This window comes from Pollicipes pollicipes, unplaced genomic scaffold (genome assembly GCF_011947565.3).
Source record: "Pollicipes pollicipes isolate AB1234 unplaced genomic scaffold, Ppol_2.1 Scaffold_3087;HRSCAF=3621_pilon_pilon_pilon, whole genome shotgun sequence".
NCBI lineage: Eukaryota > Metazoa > Arthropoda > Thecostraca > Pollicipedomorpha > Pollicipedidae > Pollicipes > Pollicipes pollicipes.
In genome coordinates, this window is record NW_023596225.1 from 27,813,155 (window position 1) to 27,834,678 (window position 21,524).

The 21,524-nt window shown below is 48.1% G+C and overlaps 1 protein-coding gene across 1 annotated transcript; it reads left to right on the forward strand.

Annotated features, from left to right (window-relative positions):
- The first annotated feature begins 10,855 nt into the window (after positions 1 to 10,855).
- Positions 10,856 to 14,886, forward strand: LOC119089990 (extensin-like). The gene is made up of 5 exons (XM_037212789.1): positions 10,856 to 10,873; positions 11,215 to 11,465; positions 12,150 to 12,564; positions 12,994 to 13,122; positions 14,845 to 14,886. Exons 1-5 carry the CDS (start codon positions 10,856 to 10,858, stop codon positions 14,884 to 14,886), a joined length of 855 nt encoding a protein of 284 aa, XP_037068684.1.
- Positions 14,887 to 21,524: the final 6,638 nt, after the last annotated feature.

Consider the following 21,524-nt stretch of genomic DNA (forward strand, 5'->3'; position numbering starts at 1 on the left):
AGCTATAATTTCCATGCGCAGAATAATATATGACTCTCAAATCGAGCCTCGAGCACCTGCCCCAAAGCAACCTTCTGCTTTAAACAAGACATCTGAACTTCATGAAAGAAACCCATCACAAATTGAAATATGTTCGTTTAACCATCATGCGCCAGGTAGAACTGCTGGGCCCGTTGATGATTGCTTAGAAAAACAGATGACGGGGAAGTAACACTGGCATCAGCCAATGCAGTAACAAAATTGATGACGCAACGGGCCATCCGTCATCGTTACGCCGGCCACCCGAGACGTAGCCCGCAAAACACCGCAGCAGCTACGTAACCGGTTCGGTGCGGCCCGGACAAGCCATAGCTCAGTTGTTGCGGAAGATTAACACTAACCATGCTGTAGCGCATGGTCAAAATCGGCTTCTAGCAAATGACGTTTCACGGAAGTAGTTTTTGAGGCATTCCGACGCTTGTGATGTTCATGAAACCGATGTGTTATAATTTATGCGCCTAGGATTATATTTTACGCAATGGGTCGTTGTCTCAAGGCTCAAATTACGTCACCGTGAGGTCTGCAGTTTAATGTAATGGAGGTATAGCACCCACAGTGAAATCACAGGAAATACATTAGAAGGCACTGGCTAAGCGGGAGTGGTGAGATGTTTGTCACGTTCCGCTAGCTGGCGATAGGCGGGTGACGTCATCCCGAGATTTCCTGAACTCGTCCGGAACCAGCCAAACAACTGGCCTGACTGGAACGACAAAAATATCCCCAGAATGTGCAGCCCCAGCACATACACCGGTAAACCTGTAAGTCAATAGTGACATCATTGGTGAGATCAAAGGCCACGGTTTGTATTTGTTTTGCGCCATTCCCAACAGGTTTACTTAAACTCAAAGAAGTAATGCAGGTATAGTAGAATGCCTAAGCAGTATTGCCCATATATATATATATATATATATATATATATATATATATATATATATATATATATGTATGGTGACTATTATACGCCAAGAATATCTATGTCGGTGGCAATAGTCGATCTTCAGTATGTACGGAGCTACCGGTCAGGCAACGTTATGAAACAAACATTGATCACATTACCGAAACTCAAATTGCAAGCTGTACTCATGGTCACAAGCGAACGTTCACTACGTGAAATGCTGACACGAAAATGGTTAATAGGTAGTATTTTGCTGCAGTACAGCACGCTAAGTAGCTGGTCTGAGGCGCGTGTTTGGCTCAATATGAGTGGGTAAAGCACTGATGTGGTGAGCATATATAATTAAATTCATCACATACATCTTCATAATTTACACAGCAAGTGACCTCTGTCCACTCGGCGATATGGCGATATACATCTCTGCTACAATGAGCACGGCCGCTGGCAGGCGCGGGGCGCGGGTGCTCATTCGCCGGCGTTCGCGGCGATCACCAGCCTGTGACTGAAAACGCTGCGGGCTGGTTGATTCATTTTGTTTTATTCATTGACTCGTTTAATGCTAGATGGGCCAGCCAAAAGTCGCCTGCTGCAAGGTTAGATTTGACGTCTAAGGAAGACAGAGGAGTTGGGCCGGATAACTCCCCACCCCATGTGTGTTAGGTCATCATGACGTCGTGACCCATGCTAGGCCTCTTGAACAAACTGCAGCACAATAAAAATGCATGTATAAACGTGATAATAGCAAGAGACTTGTAAGGGCTTTGGTATCTCGGTATTATGAGTTGGGAGCTCTAATCCCGAAAAATATACGTTCATTTTACTAGGGGTATTAGTTAAACTATGCTTTCAAGCAGGCATTGAGTTCGAGTATATTGAGAAAACTCTGCTTTTCGAAGCCGTGTTTACAGTGACGAGTGAACAAGATTGGAAAAAACAACGTAAGAAGCTGCCGACACATCAAACAAAACGCACGAAATATAGAAAATGTTCCTTATCTGCGCAGAAACGTTATTAAAACTTATCAAAACAATCAACAATTCGACCTCCACATTTCAATGCCCGATCACGGTACAACGCTCAGGACTGCATAACACACAAAACACAAACACGGCCAAATCAGGAGGCTACGGCGGCACCGTGCGGAAAACAAGATTGCAAAATTACTGGACACGTACATCACGAACATTGCATGAACATCAGAAACGCTCCAACAATCCGGGCTTTCACCTCCAAACACAGAATAAGGTAGTGCGCTGAGGGCTGTCCAAAACGCAGGTGGCACAGTTGGCCAAGAAGAAAGATTTCCATGTATCGCACCGACCGCCAGGAAACAAATCTAGTTTCAGTGGGCATCAGTTTTCATCACCACAGCTGCAGAACTTTTTCTAAACGGACATGACATGAACAGCGTCACTTAAACCAAGCCAAGAATGAGATTTGTGCTTTTTCTCAAACGAATGTCACGGATGTATTGAAAGTTTATTGTCTAGAGGTCAAAGTACTGGTTCGTGGTTGCTAAATTTGTTTTTAAGTTGTGTTTGTTGCACTATGCTTCATTGCCGTGCATATCTGTCTCGGAAATAGGTCACGAACGGTGTGTTTTGTTTCTCTTACGTAAAACACCCCAGAACTTAGTTTACAAAAGATCTTACCTACATGCTACACATTTCGTATCCATTTTCCTTTTACCTCAGTAAAACATACGCGACGAGTTCTATTCCCTACTGTACGTGCTAGAACCTCAAGGAGTGGTCAAACTAGCATAGACTTGACGCCATGTACAAAAGTCCCCACCAGCGTGGATTTGATGCCACGTCCACCAGTCCACGCCAGCGTGGATTTGATGCTATGTCCACCAGTCCACGCTAGCCTAACGGCACGCAAACCGCTAGATCGGACGGCGACATTCGCATGCTTGCACACCTCATTATGTACAAACGGGATGCCACTTGTATATAATTGTTTGTTTCCCCTCTGCACGACCTTGTCACGAACTGATGCAGCTTGAAATCGAAAGCGTGCAGCAAGAGGGAGCTGCTCGCACATTCGGACCACAGCCCTTTGAGCGTATTTTTTGCAGCTCAAATAAGTCTTCTCTCCCGTGAGAATGTACGTCAGCAACTCCGAGGGAGGTGTGCCACCTGTATTGCACGCCCACACTTTAACGCTAAATGATGCTCGCAAACGAGCTGTGTAAAGCTAACACAAACAAAGCATCTGTGTGACACCATTGTCTATCGATGGTCAGCTGTGGAGGTGAAAACAGGTGGGCGATACGGTGAACGCCTCACGATTGGCGGGCGTTGCACAAGCTTAGTTAAGCGTGGACTAACGGTCTTAGTTTGAAGCCCACGATAGTTCGACGAGCCCTGGAGTGTGCCCATTCGGGAGAGGGATTTGCAGTTGTGTTGTCATGTGTGTTAATGGACTGAAAGGAATTCGCACGGAAAACTCTACGTGCAGGATCTCGTGTGAACTCACCCAGTGTTAGGTATGTGTAGGAAAAGTTAAACAGAGCGTTAATGGCGTCTCGTTGACACATTGAAAACGTAAATTTGCGGAGAGAGGACACGTGACAGACTGACGCACGGCAATGCAGCACAGTGCAAATATAAAGTGGAAATTTTACCAACAGCAAGACACATCATAGATCTCAAGATATTAGAGCTACTGGACACCCAAGACCTTTATCCGAGGTTGAACACATAGACATCATCCTGGGAGTTATTTTGAGCAGCGTTGTTAACGCTACGCACGTTTAGAAATGTTATCAGATTGTTGTAATGGAAACTGATTGCCGCTGGAAAGCATTGTCGTGTTTGTACTTCGAGCAACGCTTAGCATAACACTGTGAATTAGATGTTACAACGTAAGAGCCCGAGTGGGTGGAATGTTGTAGATGTCCGCGTAATGCTTGAGGTGCCTATGTTCATGGTAAATAATCATATAACCTTATACTCAGGCTTTATCATCGCATCCCTCCAGTTAAGTCCCCTGTGTTTCGTGCAGCCATTGGCGTCGTACCGTGCACCGGGAGTTGGATGAAGAATGTTCGAATTATTGATTATTTTATGCATTCCTAATGGCGGCGTCTTCGCAGCTTTCGAACATTTTCTGCATTTCGTGCGTCTATATTTTTAAATGTCTTTTGTTTGCTTGTTTGTTTAGTGTTGCTTAACCTTCTACAGCCAACGTTTGCTTCGCGATGTCGCTTAACCAATGCCTCCTGGTGTACTAAAAGCTGATTATTTCCATCAACAGCAATCCAGGTTCATAATTCACGTGTAAACGTGAAACAAATCCCAGAACCAAAAATGTAGCAATGTGCAGTCCAGAATAAGGACGTTTCAAAACGAAACAGACATGGGAGCGAACACTGTCTATGAACGAGGAAGTCTAATACCCTAGTATGACCTGTATCAGACTCCGGATCAGTCATACCAGTTAGTTAAGACATTTATTAAGATTCGTTTGAAATTATAGGCCATCGGCATTTACTCTGCCTCTGGATTTGTAATCAAAATACAAAAGCAAGCGCATCTCCCAGCATATAACTTGGGGACTTAAGCGGAGAAAGTGGGATGGAAATTGTTCACAGAATCATTTAAGTTGTTATTGTTTTAAGCAACTTCATTCCTATGTTACAAACCCACTATCATTTCTTGCTGAAGAACGCTAAGGCAGAGATAAGGCCTTTCCTATCCACATCAAACGCAACATATCATGGTGCAGTGACGGGATTTAGCTGCGAGCCCTGCAAAGCGAAAAAAGGAAAGCTTACAGTTAAATAGAAAGTTTCACATTAGTGTGAGGGTTTGAACTGAAACAGCCGTTTTAAAGATCGTTCGGTGCAGCTCACAGACCTGTCCTTCTTAAGGTCCAAACCCCTCTAGTTTCTGAGCTATACGCCCGGGAAGATGGGAAACTATCTCGAAGAAAGTATTTCGGGGTCACTTTAGCATTCATAACGTCATAATAAAGTCACTCAAAGCCTGCTTGTCCATAAGCCACGCGGCGATCAAGGTCTGGATATAACGCTCAATTCAGTGATCGATTCAAGATATAATGATCGATTCATTTATACCTGGCGTTCGTGAGCACGATTTCCAGATATAACGGCCGTCAATTGGCCTCAACTGATGTTGTGCAAGGTACCATGACGTAATGGAACAATGGCGCATCGAGAGGCATATTTACCTAACAGAGAAGTTGCGTTGTCAAGAGCAGTCTTTTCTACTTAAAAGGACACTGATAGTTATAAATGACCTTGTTTTATCTTGTATATCCGTTGCTTCAATATCTCCAAAGATGAAGGATTCCTTGTACATTGATTGTACCAACTGTGGTGAATATTTCAAAAGCATATTATAGTGAAGGCTCATGACTAGAAACGTTCTATAATAGCACTGGGTAATGCCACTGCAACGTCATCAAGGCGTTACAAGGATGTCAATTTTAATTATTTTCGGGTCCAACTTACCATGCCAAGCTTTGCGACAGCACTACGGCCCTCCTTGCTGTCGCGACCACTGATGTCATGACGACTACCGTTCGCACCTCCACTGGTGCGAATAAAAGGACGTTTGTGATTGGCCCATTGGGCAAGAGCTTTTTACCGAAAACCTGATTGGTTGAAGTTTTTGTGCCAGTGCGTTACATGAGTTATATGATATTTCCATTCCCGAAACCAAAAAGCGTCTCGAAAAGAGCCACTGAAGAAAACGCCGCAGGATAAAGACAAAAGCCATAGTACCTGCCGTTTCGTTGAACTTGCGGGATGATAGTTTCATGTTCACATATATTGTTTTCTAGACAGAGTGCTTCAATCTTTCGTAGCATGTATTAGGCAATCATTTTGGCACCTTAAGCTGTTGCAAACATGAGTCCACACGTTGGAAAAAGCAAGGCAAATGAAGTGCAATGATTTCATAGTGGTGTGCAGGGAGTGAAAGGAGATTTCTCCCGCGGGTTCAGCTACTTCAACTTGAAGTTCTGAGCTACTGAAAAGGCTTCTGAGAAAGCTGGTATTGCTGATCAAATCGTACGCGTCTGATGTAACAATAGGTGAAAGCTACAAAAAAGTGGGATGCTGTCTTCAGCTATAGTGCTCTAGTTGAGCGATAAACCGACAGCAGTCCGCACCAGAAGATCCCTCCACTGTTTTGAGCCGACAGCCATTCTTGCCGACCGTTCCGAATGGCGTTTTAAATAGAGGAGAGCGACCATCAGCGGTGTGGCTGCCCGTGAGCCGTTCGGTTACCCGGTAGGTACGCAGGTGCTAGCGCAAGAGAAACCCGTCGACATCGACTGCTGCCCATGGACAGGAAAAACAGCGTCATTTAATACGTCATCAGCCTCCAGCAGCGTGCTTGACTGGCGGAAAACTGTTGGTAATAGATTGGCTGGCACAATTACGATGTCCGTGGGGTGATTCGAGTCCTTAGCCCGCCAGATGACCGAGTGGCCAGGTGGACGCCCGGGGCTCGACACCAAACCGGCTACGTAGCAGGCCTTGATGAGGTAGTGCATTGCAGCGCCGCTGTTGTGCATGCTTTTAACGGCCATTGCGACGATTATGTTTTTCACCATCCTGTATGGTTTGTTTTGGTTTGGATTAAAGCCACTGCGGCCAGGCATGAGCCGGATGGCTTGACATGGCTTTTGGACAAGGAAGAGTCGAAAATGGTGGGGCAAAACTACATGCACCTGCTGGTCCATTTGCCAAGGCTAAGCCCCACGGGGCTCTTTGCGGGGTATGTTCTTGGCGCTCTGGCGGGACCCCCAACATGGAGGGGGGGGGGGGGCACTCGTGGCTGCGCACTCAATCTACACACACTAGCCAACTCATGGCTGGCGCATGTAGCTTGAGTAAGTAATCATGTGTCCGAGACGCCCCGGGCAAACGAGACGTCGCGGGGATGCAAAGTGAAGCGAGCATTAGTGGTAAGGGCGGATAACAACCGTATGTGATTGCTTTCGTGTTTTCCCACTTTCCAACTACCGTTTTGCACGCTTTCAAACCGCAGAAAACCTGCCACCCTCGTGCCTTGCGGCGTCTGTGCCGACTGGCCGCCTCCCCAGCAGTCCCCAGCCGCTCGCACGATGCGTGGGCAGGCGTCTCCCCGATGTACCATTAGTTCCATCCGCGCTTCCGTGCCCTCCCACGCCGCTCGGGCGAGGCGTGACACTGCAGAAGGCCGCCTCATCACACGCGCTTTCGGTGGCTGCCTGTCGCGTCCCGGCTTTCACTTTCAGCGATGTTACGCAGCTTATCCGGGAGATGGCAGAAGTGTGCGTTCCGGGAGCAGTTGGTTACGACGCTGAGTGACACCCGGTAATGTGTGCTTCGTTAATGGTGATGGAAGACCGCTCGCTGACGTGTTCCCGTTAACGGTAGAGTTATTTTAATTCAGCGAAAATATGGTTATGAAAACCGCATGAAAGCTGTCTATATGCTTGGCCCTAAACGCAAATTGTTGGACGAAGCTCAGAATGTGCTGTTAGATAACGCCCTATATGCTGTATTGCCTCGTGTGCAAGCGATGAAATAAAATCCATTATTTTGGGTGAATTGCTGAGTGCGTTTGCGAGGAACATTAGGCATATAAATGAGACAGGATTGATAGCCTTAGTCCTCGTAGAATAAAGAGGAGAGTGGAGAGATAGATGTGATATTTCGGCTACAGACCTCTGTCGAAACGAATATCAATAGTCTACTGATACTGTAATGGTACTGATATGCTGTCTACTGATATTCGTTTTGATAAGGGTATGTAGCCGAAATATCAAATCGATCTCTACATTCTCCTGTTTATTCTACGAGGAATAAGGCTATCAATACTGTCCCACCTACGGTACTTCAGGTTGAATAGATGATGGCTATTGCCCTTTATCAAGTCAACATTCGAAACAGAATATACGCCATGACAGGGAGTGAAATAGCAAACTTATCTAGCACACCTGAATTCTCGTGACACAACTGTTGCTCATTGGTGACAATATCGCTGTGTATAGACACACTGTTCAATCGGCTCTCGGCCTCTACAACCAACTGATCGTTCATTACATGCATGCATACGTTAATACAGGCATCAACACTATAACTAACGACAACTCCATCACCTCAAATCTACCTTTCCGCACACATATCTGTAATTCTTAAACAAGCAGCACGGCCCAAAGCAGGACGTTGATTAAAGCAAACCACCTCAACGCAATAAAGCCCGGCCGCACAACTGTCAACAGTCGACGCGACACTGTCCGCACATATCCGCTGTCACCTCATCATAAGGTATATCAGGCCGGTGTCATGTTAGCTTAACCTAGGTATCAACCGGCATTGTCTTCGATGGACCGATCATGTCACTGGATTGCACTTTGGACGGTAGGGAAGGCCTAGCCAACTTTCTGGAGCACCTGAATTCGGCCCCCAAAACGATTCCGCTACAACGTATAGATCTGATGCAAGGGGCTACATCAGACTGAGTCATTCGCATTTCTACGCATGCAATCCCTCTAGCGTGGTGGTACGGGCTCGCAGGTGCGTGGGATGTTTGGATGCCTAGTTTTGGATGCTTAGGTTTGGTTCAATGTATCTGATCATAATGGACTCAGCAGTTTCTCGGTCGGCATCGCCCATGCATCCGTGTGACGTGCATGCTCTCAGTGTAATATACGCCGTCGGTTATTCAAGATGTACGTGAATCACACGATCTCTGATGTGCGTGTTGAGTGTTCTGTTGGCTGTGTCTCTGACGTGTTCATCTCGCTCTGACGGGCCGCATTTTCTCTCCCACGGTCACGTGCCTTGTGACGCATAACTAAGGATACGTCAGCTCGTATCCCACGTGTTTTGGTGTTGCGTGCATTACGAAGTCCAGCGTGACAGGCGTGACGGAGCCCTCGTCGGGTACGCCGTTGTTCTAAGACTAGTCTTCAATAGTAGGCTTATCTAGCTGGTCTGAATGGTCCAGGACACTCTCAATGTTAGCTGCAGCGAGCGCATGACTACCGCTATTTTCCGGAACAGGTCGCTGTCATTGGATGTTAGCTTCCCGTTCGCTGTGCCCTGCTCGTCCGATTCGTTCTCGGGTGGTGAGACGCCCGCGGAGAACATAGGTCTGGAGCTCCCATAAAACAAAAGCGGTCATTGGGGCAGAGGAGCAGCTAAAATTAATTTATAGCTAGGCGAGGCATTTCCGAAAGAGGAGATGCCAGAGAGCTGATGGGCATGTAAACTATACTGAAATGGATTTCTCACTATACGGACAAGGCTTGGTGTTCCTCAGAGGCAAACATTTCCTCCACACTCAACATCAAAGCTGCGCGAACATGGGCGGCAACTTAGAGGGAGGAGGAGGGCCAGCTACCCATCCCCCCCTCCACAACTCGGACAATATTTAACATGAACTCTATGGCGGTGCACGGAAAGAAACGAGATAAAGATCTCATCCCTCCCTCGTCTCTACGTCTCTTCTGCTCGTTGTGACGTGGTCGCCCCACTCGTTTGATTTTTTAGGCTCGGAACCAGTGATCCTGTCCTGGTCAGGGCTAACGAAGAAGGCCTTCACGCTGGACTGTAATTGAAAGCTTAACTACATTATGAGTTCAGAGTTCTTATCCTGACACTTATCAACCTTCAATGCACCGAGAGGCACTAACTAAATGACGTTATCAAGCAAGTGTTGGTTCTTTTTGTTGTATTTTGACAATGTAACCAATACTTGCATGATACCGTCGTTTAATCAGAACCTACTGGTTCACTTACTGGGAGTATTTTACATTTTTGTGGAGTTTTAGACAGAAATAGCCATTTTGAAGACCTTTTGGTGCAGCTTACAACCCTGCCCTTCCCATGACCTAAACCCCTCTAGTTTCTGAGCCACACGCCAGCGAAAGTGGGGAGAGTATTCCGGTGGTAGTATTTTAAGGTCACCTTTGTACTTATAACGTCATAATAGCGTTATTAAAAGCATGTGCCTTTCCATAAATAATGCGGCAATCAAGGCCGATAAAAATATGATTGTCGAGGCGTCCATAGCTGGCGTTTGTGAGCACGATTTCCAGATGAAACGGCCATCAATTGGCTCTTAATAAATATTGTATAATTACGATTTTGTGCTTTTTTGAACATATCTGGTCTTTGCTTCAGCATCTCCAAAAGTGAGACATTCCCTTTAACGTTGATAACTGTTAGCATAAGAACTCTGAACTCATAATTTCGAGAGAGAGAGAGAGAGAAAAAAAAACAGGAACCGAAACCTTTCTCGCTAAATGTCAACTTCCATTCCGTTGCATGCTGTTATTGGTTCCAGATCTGCATTTCTAATTCTGCTTAAGCACCTGTAGACGTTTTTGTGCATTCTTTATTACATCAAACCACAGCAGAATCAAACTTTGATCGACCATCTCATAAAGCACAACTGCAGTTATCGGGCATGGTATTTCGCTATGCGTCTTAGGGCAGGTACGACATTTTGTCAAAAGGTACACAAGTGCGATGTGCTGGGCGAACTGGAGACAACCTCTATAAACCGACCATCGTGTGCGTATATCGCGACTGTTTTCAGGGTTGACGACCCTTAAGCATAATAACAAAGAATGAAGGCTGGGCCCAGCCCGTCCCTTTTACAACGGACTGAAATCACGTGCTATGACAATTACCCGACACTGAGCTCAGGGTCGGTTTTGTCCGACCTCTTCAACACGGCGACGGTAGGTCACCGCCGCTTCGTACCCTCGGTGCGGAGCAACGGGGGGACGGGTGGAAGGGAGGACGGGACGAACGGGACGAACGGGCGAAGAGAGTGAGACGAACAGCGCGCCCGGCCGTCGGGTCGTCCAAACCGTGCCTCCCGTCTGCGTCACTTGCCAATGAGATGTGACGTCATCAATCGAGTATTGGGTGTGAAAAATTACGTTATGAATGATCTGCCCTTTGTGAGTGGTGCTGATGGCGACAGTCTGAAAGCAACGTGGCAACTGCTGCTGCTGTTGACCGAGTGTGGAGCCGCTGCTGCCGGCGGACTCCTCGGTGTGTTGCTGTCTACTGCTCTTGGCTAAGTGTTGACTGCCGGTGCCTGTTATTGACATGCCCAGCTTATCTGCCGCTTTTGACTGAATTCTGACTTCCACCGTCCGCTTGTGGCGGGCTGTGCTGGCGGTGCTCCTGCTGACTGAGTGCCGACTGACACCATGTGCTGTCGGCGGGCCCTGCTGTGTCTGCTGTTGGCTGTGCTACTGCTGACTTAGTGCTGACTGACACCATCTGCTGTCGGCAGGCCCTGTTGTGTCTGCTGCTGGCGGTGCTGTTGTTGGCCGACGCCGTGCTCTCGGAGCCGATGCGCGGCGGTAAGCGGGGGCGCGGGAAGAAGCGGCCGCACAAACAGCGCCGTCCGCACAGACACCGCAAGCGGCCCCACGTCCACCAGCTGGTCTACACGGCCACCACCGAGCAGTACCAGCCGCAGCCGGAGGTCAGCTACGGCCCGCCCAAGACCAGCTACGGCCCGCCCAAGACCAGCTATAAGGAGCCTGAGACCAGCTATAAACAACCTGAGACTAGCTATAAAGAACCTGAGAGCAGTTATAAAGAACCCGAGACTAGCTATAAGGAACCTGAGACCAGCTATAAGGAACCTGATGTCAGTTACAAAGAGCCGGAGTCAGGATATAAAGCGCCTGAAACCAGCTACAAGGAGCCTGAGATCAGCTACAAAGAGCCTGAGACCAGCTACAAGAAGCCTGAGACAAGCTACAAGGAACCCGAAACCAGCTACAAGGGGCCTGAGAAAAGCTATAAGGAGCCTGAGACTAGCTATAAGGAACCTGAGACCAGCTACAAAGAGCCTGAGACCAGCTACAAAGAGCCCGAAAACAGTTATGGGCCACCGACAGATGATACCAAAAAATCAACAAACCTTGCATCATTCACCCCGCCTGATTTTGACGATTTTTCCTTTCCCTCGTTCCCTGACTTCGAGGCATTTAAAGTGGACTTAGATGACAAGAAACAACAGTCTCCAGTTACAGCGGTCACCAGCTATCAGTCTCCCGGAAAGGCACCAAGCGCGGCAGGCCCGAGTTCCCAGGTACCAGTTAGCGATTACAAGCTGCCTTCGACGATTTCACCATTGTACCAAGCATCCCAGAACAACCACCAAGCTCCAACCACTAGAGCACCTAGCTATCAGGTGCCCACCACGTCGAACCCCAGCTACCAGGCTCCACAGAATACTTACGAGGCGCCGACTACTAAAACACCCAGTTACCAGGCACCCCAAAGCAACTACCAAGCTCCACAGAATAGCTACCAGGCACCCAGCACCCAGGCACCTAGCTACCAGGCACCGCAGAACAATTACCAAGCTCCTCAGAACAGCTACCAGGCGCCCACCACCAAAAAACCTAGTTACCAGGCGCCAACAAACGACTACCAAGCTCCACAGAACAGTTATCAGGCGCCAACCACTAAAAGGCCCAGTTACCAGGCGCCGCAAAACAACTATCAAGCTCCACAGAATAGTTACCAGGCACCCAGCACCCAGGCACCCAGCTACCAGGCACCGCAGAACACTTATCAAGCTCCCCAGAACAACCAGGCGCCCACCACTAAAACGCCCAGTTACCAGGCCCCAACAAACAACTATCAAGCTCCACAGAATAGTTACCAGGCACCCAGCACCCAGGCACCCAGCTACCAGGCACCGCAGAATAATTATCAAGCTCCACAGAACAGCTATCAGGCGCCCACCACCAAAAAACCTAGTTACCAGGCGCCCCCAAACAACTACCAAGCCCCACAGAACAGTTACCAGGCGCCCACCACTAAAACACCAAGCTACCAGGCGCCGCAGAATAATTATCAAGCTCCCCAGAACAGCCAGGCACCCACCACCAAGAAACCTAGTTACCAGGCGCCAACAAACAGCTACCAAGCTCCACAGAACAGCTACCAGGTACCAACCACTAAAACACCCAGTTACCAGGCGCCGCAAAACAACTATCAAGCTCCGCAAAATAGTTACCAGGCACCTAACACCCAGGCACCGAACACCCAGGCACCCAGCTACCAGGCACCACAGAATAATTATCAAGCTCCTCAGAATACCTACAAGGCGCCCACTACCAATAAACCTCGTTACCAGGCGCCAACAAACAGCTACCAAGCTCCACAGAACAGCTACCAGGCACCGACCACTAAAACACCCACTTACCAGGCGCCGCAAAACAACTATCAAGCTCCACAGAATAGCTACCAGGCACCCAGCACCCAGGCACCCAGCTACCAGGCACCGCAGAATAATTATCAAGCTCCTCAGAACAGCTATCAGGCGCCCACCACCAAAAAGCCTAGTTACCAGGCGCCCCAAAACAACTACCAAGCTACACAGAACAGCTACGAGGCGCCTACCACTAAAACTCCTAGCTACCAAGCGCCGCAGAATAATTATCAAGCTCCTCAGAACAGCTATCAGGCACCCACCACCAAAAAACCTAGTTACCAGGGGCCAACAAACGACTACCAAGCTCCACAGAACACCTACCAGGCGCCAACCACTAAGACACCCAGCTACCAGGCCCCCCAAAACAACTATCAAGCTCCACAGAATAGCTACCAAGCACCCAGCACCCAGGCACCCAGCTACCAGGCACCACAGAACAATTATCAAGCTCCTCAGAACAGCTACCAAGCGCCCACCACCAAAAAACCTAGTTATCAGGCGCCCCAAAACAACTATCAAGCTCCACAGAACAGCTACCAGGCACCAACCACTAAAACGCCCAGTTACCAGGCGCCCCAAAACAACTACCAAGCTCCACAGAATAGCTACCAGGCACCCAGCACCCAGGCACCAAGCTATCAGGCACCGCAGAACAATTATCAAGCTCCTCAGAACAGTTATCAGGCGCCCACCACCAAAACACCTAGTTATCAGGCGCCCCAAAACAACTATCAAGCTCCACAGAACAGCTACCAGGCACCAACCACTAAAGCGCCCAGTTACCAGGCACCGACCTCTAAAACTCCCAGTTACCAGGCGCCCCAAAACAACTACCAAGCTCCACAGAATAATTACCAGGCACCCAGCACCCAGGCACCAAGCTATCAGGCACCGCAGAACAATTACCAAGCTCCTCAGAACAGCTATCAGGCGCCCACCACCAAAACACCTAGTTATCAGGCGCCCCAAAACAACTACCAAGCTCCTCAAAACAGTTACCAGGCACCTCAGAACAGCTATCAGGCCCCCGATACTAAGGCCCCCAGCTACCAGGCCCCGCAAAATACTTACCAAGCTCCAACCACAAAGGCACCCAGCTACCAGGCCCCACAAAATACTTACCAGGCTCCAACTACAAAGGCACCCAGCTACGGGCCTCCACAAGGCAGTTATCAGGCCCCCACGACAAAGGCACCCAGCTACCAGGCTCCACAAAATACTTACCAGGCTCCAACTACAAAGGCACCCAGCTACCAGGCCCCACAAAATACTTACCAGGCTCCAACTACAAAGGCACCCAGCTACCAGGCCCCACAAAATACTTACCAGGCTCCAACTACAAAGGCACCCAGCTACGGGCCTCCACAGGTCAGTTATCAGACCCCCACGACAAAGGCACCCAGCTACCAGGCTCCACAAAATACTTACCAGGCTCCAACTACAAAGGCACCCAGCTACGGGCCTCCGCAGGACAGTTACTCTGCCCCCGAACAGTCACACAGCGAGTACGGCCCTCCAAAAGTATCCAATATCAGAAGCCAAAGTGGAGAACGGGTGCCTTCGATTCTGGCAGCGGATGTTATTCCGGCCAGCAGCGTGCTCACTGACGACGCCTGGTGAGCGCGGGTGGAACTCAGCTGGCGATGGCGAGGCCGGGATCGGGCGTTTTATGCTCGGTCCCGGCAGCTACAGCAGAGGAACAGCTACTTCCAACACGCGGTCGCATGACAGTGCAATTGTTGTTAACTGTGGTATTGTTGCCGTTTTTGTTACATTGCTGTATGGCGTCGTGCCTTGTTTCGGGATCAGCTTCGTGACGAGACGCATGGCGATCAGTGCACGAAGGACTTCCGAGCGATGCCTGGGATTGACGGCCTATTTGTGTGGTCGACTAGTGTCTATATCCGATTTCACATGTCATCAGTACAATACATACGTAGCCATGATATGTGGGAGAACAATTAAAGAACAACTGAAGCAGGTTCACGGAATTATGTTGTCGGCGTACAGGTACCGGCGAATTCAGGGTTGAGGCGAAGGGAGGGGAAAGGGTGGAGGCCACGCCACCCACAAACACGTAGCATTCGCCGTCAACGTAGAGAAATCGTCAAAGTCGTCACTTTGTGATGGTTATAGTTATAATATTGTTATCTCAATAAGGCAATTTAATCAAAATTCGAGAAGGAACAATGTATTCTTACTCACCCAGCAAAACATCAAATAACAAGGTTAAAAATGTCGCAAGTGTGTTATTACGTTGGGAAACAAATCGACACGAACGAAACTGAATGATACAGGGGAAAAGGATTGTGGTTATGTAGTTTTGAAGGACTATTTATGTCTCCATTTTGAAACATTTCAGTCCCATCAGTAACATGGATCATAAGTATTCTTACCCTGAAGGCCAGACCATTCTGCACAATGTTCCCACGTACTCACATATTTTCATGAGCGACCGATGTCTCAGCACCGCGCCAGTCTTGCCGCCATTCCTTCACAGTAAAACACAAATCGCACAGAGAGTAGCGCCCTCATGGCTGAGAATTTCTTGGAACTTGGTGCATTGAGCCCTCTAAACGTATTGGTTGTTTTGTTTTAAAGTTAAGGTCCAGTCGGGTCACTGGGTCACGCTGTGGAGTTCAAGATCTTTCCAGGATAAGTGAGCGATGCTCATCACAAGGCTGTGGGCAAAAATGCTTCTAAATATAGGAATCAGTAAACCTGATATTACCAGAGTTAGAAAGAACTAGGAAACCAGAACACGCACTTGTGATCTTTTAGGGTAAATACCTGACCTCGTGACCTTTTTTAATAGAGAATTCAACAACTTTGCTTACCTTGCTTTGCAAAAGTTGGGAAATTGCATTGCAAAGCCTTTAATGTTATCTGGTATCCGAAATAATCAAGATTTTCTCTAATGCATACCTAATGAGTGTTTTGTAACACATCTTTTATTTGAATTTGGAGCTATTTAACCCAGCACGGAACAGAAATCATGGTTCATGGATACAGTGTCAATTAAAAACTGTTTGCACCCTGCCCAAGGACACATAGCTGGATAGTCTGTGACAGACGTTGAACTTAACTCAGATTGCTTCCCTTACCACGACTCAGTGTTCCAAGGAACGCGACAAAATTGTGCGGCAACATCTGAAAACCCGTGTATCAGCTACAGCTCTCCAACTTCTTCAATATGCTGTCTTGCGTTTTCTTTAATGTCCATTCATTGTACACTGTGAGCATTGGCTCAAACCTGGGGATAACTTCAAAGTTGGGTGCGTTTATTCGGCAATACGCTTTGCCCCACCCTCACGGAGCGATTAGATCCACCAGTGCATTGACTGTTTACTTAAGGTTAGCAGCGCATGCAATGGAACTACCGTGCGTCTGGTTCAGAGACGGGGACACAGGGCGTGCGCGCATCGAAGAAATGGTCGTGCAACAGCAGCTCTTCTTTCGTGTTTTGGTTGTGTGGTCAGCGTTTACAGCCCAATATAGACGAAAGCACCCTCAATCAAACCACCGAAACGCTTTCTGACGCCGAAACAGCCGCTTACGACACCGAAGTAATGGTTGTTGGAGACTCGGACGACACGTGAGTGAGCCAGGGGAAAGGTGACGAGGGCACGTGGTGTTCCATCCACCCCATCGTTGGCATCACGCTACTTGGCACTGAGTGCATTTATTTCATTCCTTGAATGATCCATTAAAGGGTATGTTTCACATTTGGATATATTGAAGCAAGCATCATATATGTTGAAACAAGCTCACTTATAACTACTGGTATATTTTTAAGTGGAAAAGACTGTTCTAGACAGTACAATGTCTCTGTTTAGTGAATGTGCCCTCGATACGTCATTATACAATACGCCATCGAAACTTACATGATATTGGTTGAAAGTCAATTAACGGTCGTTCTATCTGGAAATCGTGCTCACGAACGCCAGATATGAACGACTTGGCCATGACATTTTTCGGGGCATTGATCGCCCCATGGGTTAGGGAATGGCAGGATTTGAATAACGGTATTATGACGTCATGGATGCCAAGGTGCCCTTCAAATACTTTCCCACGGTAAGTCTCACATCTCTGCAGCCTTCTGGCTCAGAAACCTGAGGGTTTCATGCCTTAGAAAAAGGACATGGCCGTGATCTCCATCAAAAGTATTCAGTATTGCTACCTCAGTTCAAAACCCCATTCAAATGTGGAACACTTCCTTTAATTTCTGTTAAAGTGCAATCACTGTACAGGCAATTTGGCGCGCTCGGATTAAATACTCAATCAAATGCTTTGGTGTTATCGATATGTCTAAAATGTGATTAATGCATGGTATAAGCATAGGATAAACGCGTTTTATTACACAAAATCGTTTATGATACGCTAAAAAATTGAAAATGACTGGCGTGTTTCAAGACAGCGCAGGCTGACACCATAATGCTGTTGCAGCATGTCAGAAATAGGGCATGTAGTTACACGGTCATTTTTATACTAACGTTCCCATTTAAACTCCTGTCGGCGGAGTAGGTAACAGGAGAGCTCGCGCAGCTTAAAGACTAAACCTCGGATCAATACTGAACATTCCTGGCTTTCTTCTCTGTTCTCGGCTGTGTCTTTCCAAAACTTAATCTGGGCCCGCATAGCTGGACCTCTGGTTTAATCGGCGGGCGCTACATGGGTGGACGTCCACTCACCAGGTCACCGGCCCCGACCGCTGGCCGCTCACGCAAACCTCAGCGCGTCGATTGTGAATACTGCCCGTTGTTATGTACACGGTCAGCGCTCTCCGGCGCGTGGGTGTACTTCTCCTCACGGATCCGCAAACCTTGCTAGCTGACCAAGTACTATAAAGCAAGCAACAGACGGGGGAGGAAAAGGGAATGCAGGTCGTCATTAGCATTTCGATTTCAAGCGCGGTTTCATCATCGGGATCACGTGAAAAGCGAAGAGATTGACATTTTCATATTCATTCTGCTCATGGACAGAACTGAATCAGCACGTATGCACTACGAGAGCTTTTATGTTATGGGAAATTTATGCATGCACTATCAATTGATACAAATCACTACCCGCACATTCTCTCGAGGTCTTGGATCCAACCTTTGGTCCCTGAGAACCATGGACCGGAACCAGCGACAGACTGTAATGATGTACTCAAGGATAAGGATGCTTGAGCGTCAAAGGGGAGCGCAAAATTTATCTGCGAGCCACTTTCTCGGTGCAGCAGCATGGAGTGAGCTGGCAGTGTTTAAGCCTGTGCAGCCCCTTTGGCAGATAAAGCTCCCTGGGTTGTAATGCAGCTGGCTACGAGTGTTTTGCTTAGACGGCTATTTCACCTCAGCCCAAGTCTCGGCAGGAAAGACCACCAAAGGTAAGCTCCGTAAGCAGGTCATCTGTTATCAAACAGCAATGCACATTCTGACAATGGGCTCATCCAGCATTGTGCCAACTGTTTTGTTGGAGCTGCCTATAGCCGCTGGCCCCGGTTCATCGCGTTTGTTATCTAAAGGGGGTTATCCCACCTTTTCTGTACTTTCCACCTGTTGCTAGATCAGAGGCGTGCGATTTAATCTGTGATGGCAGTTTTTCAAAGTCAAGAATAACTCAGAATTTCGCTTTGAAATAGCCGCTCCCGCGGCAGAAATCTCATTTGACTCCGTGCTCACCACTCTGAAAGTAATGCATTTCATTTTCTTTGCTTTTCCAACGAGTATGTTCCGTAATGTGTGTGTGTTCTGTAATGCACACTAATGTGTACAAAATGTTTGTATGATAAATACCGCGAAAGCACGAAAAGCTGTCACGACAAAACTATTTGCGGACATGAAGCTATTACATCGCGAATTAAGCGAAACGTTGTACTATGGCTTTCGATTGTCCCCTTTTGTATGGCGTTTACCACAGTGGCTGTTCACGAGGCGGACCTTGGCTTTGGGAATGAGGAGCGTCAAATGATCCATAGCACTGGCTCAAACTCCAACCAACCACATTTTCGGAACAGGCCCCTGCAGTCCGCTGGACCATTCTCAAGCGTTCTTTTATCCGCACCAGCACAGGTCCGCACGGAGCTCGTCATGATGGTGGTCGCGACTGCAGGGATGAAGCGTAGCACTGTGACAAAGCTTACAAAGTGTTGACAGCGGCAGTTGGATTGGAAAATATTAAACTAGATAAGCCTAATGTGTCTTAATGGTGCTGCAGTGGCAGGACTCAATGCTATTATTGGACCAACTGGTCCTGAGGTTTCATTGGTGGAAGTTTTTTAAAATATGCTCCAAAGGCAGGATACCATTTAAATGCAGCCCACAATACATTGTACACTACTACCATCCGTTGCGCAGCCAAGAGTTGACAGCGTGGCGAGCCAGGAATTTCATCAATTTCAATTGGCCCTAATAGCAATGCAGGTAACAATTTGACGACGGCACATGTGCCCGCAGGCTACCATTAAATAAGACAGTGCCTGCAGGGGCCCGTTACAAAACGATGGAAGTTCCTGCTGTGCCACGTGACAGCAATCCGCCCACAACGCACTGCAAATACGACCATTGAGGATTTATGGGTTCTGGCGAGGGGAGGGTGAATAAGTGGCTCAGTGGTACAGACGGCTGCGCAGCTGTTGTCTGCGCCACCGAGCGGCTGCAGCTGTTGTCTGTGCCACCGAGCGACTGCAGCTGTTGTCTGTACCACCGAGCGACTGCAGCTGTTATCTGCGCCACCGACCGGCCGCAGCTGTTGTCTGTGCCACCGAGCGACTGCAGCTGTTGTCTGTACCACCGAGCGACTGCAGCTGTTGTCTGTGCCACCGAGCGCTGCAGCTGTTGTCTGTGTCACCGAGCGACCGCAGCTGTTGTCTGTGCCACCGAGCGGCTGCAACTGTTGTCTGTGCCACCGAGCGACTGCAGCTGTTGTCTGTGCCACCGAGCGACTGCAGCTGCTGTCTGCGCAACCGAGCGACTGCAGCTGTTGTCGGTGCCACCGAGCGGCTGCAGCTGTTTTCTGTGCGCAGCTGTTGTGGTGGCACCGGCGACTGCGCCGCCACATTCAGTAGACGATCAAGGGTATTGACGGGGAAGTTTCACGCATGATGATGTGGGATATGCTTGTGATGCACACGCCAGACTGCGGACATGTGGGTCAAAATTAAGATCCATTGATATGACGGCCACGCCATTGTACGCCTACCCGTGTGCAAACGTTTTCAGAATTGTATGTTCCACAATTACGGCGGTTCTTAAGTATGACATGAAGCATGAAATTTGTCCTGGATTTCAACATCTGATGTCTGTGGAATACGGTGGGGCATAATCCAGTATCAGTCGAATTAAGACTGGTAATGAAAAGGGCTGCCGATACTTTATTTGTCTTACCTTTCTACAAATTCATCGCAAACTTCATGTATTGTCAAACAGGGGCGTACACAGGATTTCACAATTTGGGGGAATGGCGCAACTCCAAAACGAAGACTGAGTAAGCGCACCGCAGGCGAGCGCATTTTCTTACATGCCATAAAAGAATATTGCACATTCTTGATCTTTGCGTTTTCCCGCGTCTTCCTGGAAATTTAGCGGTCAGCATTCAGTTGCGTGCATTTTAACGCATGCCATACATTCATTAAGGAGAGATGCCTCTGGAGGTTAACCTGTATAAACGCCCCCGTTTTCGTTTTAATCGAGTAAGTGCTGCACAAGCCGCAGACCTCACTCGGTGTTCCGGGTATACGCACTCAAGGAAAAAAATGCTTATTTTAGCACGACCACGATCACAGACTAGGGGTAATAAGATGCGGACACCACTCTCCACATTTGCGATTAAAAGGTATTGTTTTGAGTAATCATGGGATGTGCCGAATTCCAAGCAGTATACTGGCGGTAATGGGTATAAAGAACAATTCAGTGCCATATCTTCTATCCGATGGAAGGCAAAAGTGTGTCAAGGAATGAAATCGACGCATTTCATGTGGAGTGATCCAGGGTGAAAGAAATATCGGCGTGTTGGTAATCGATTTTTGCGAAGGAGTCTGACCACGAACACAGGTTAAAATTTGAAGCGTTCTCAATATAACCAATACTTGCTTGCTTTTGTCGTTTAATCAGTGCCCCCTCACCAACTGAACGTCAATTATTTTCAGCGAACTCCTAGCCCATTACTCAGCCGAAACATTACGAGCGCATGGCCTGTCTACACAGGCCTCAAACTCATCTCGAAGCACTGATCGAGCAATTTATGAAGACGGCAATTCGGGCGACCCGTCCGGTCACCAGCCCTTACCATCTCCGTTCTTCAGCTTGGCAGTGCGTCTGTTGTGGTCGAATGAGTTCAGTTTCACTTTAAGACGTATACACTTCCTGGCAGTGCATCTGATAATT

Excerpts from the sequence above, each read along its gene's own strand:
- LOC119089990 (XM_037212789.1), top strand. Across the intron at positions 12,565-12,993 it reads CTAAAACGCCCAGTTACCAG|GCACCCAGCTACCAGGCACC; the intron begins GCCCCAACAAAC and ends CCGAACACCCAG. Across the intron at positions 13,123-14,844 it reads CTCCACAGAACAGCTACCAG|CTACAGCAGAGGAACAGCTA; the intron begins GCACCGACCACT and ends CGGTCCCGGCAG.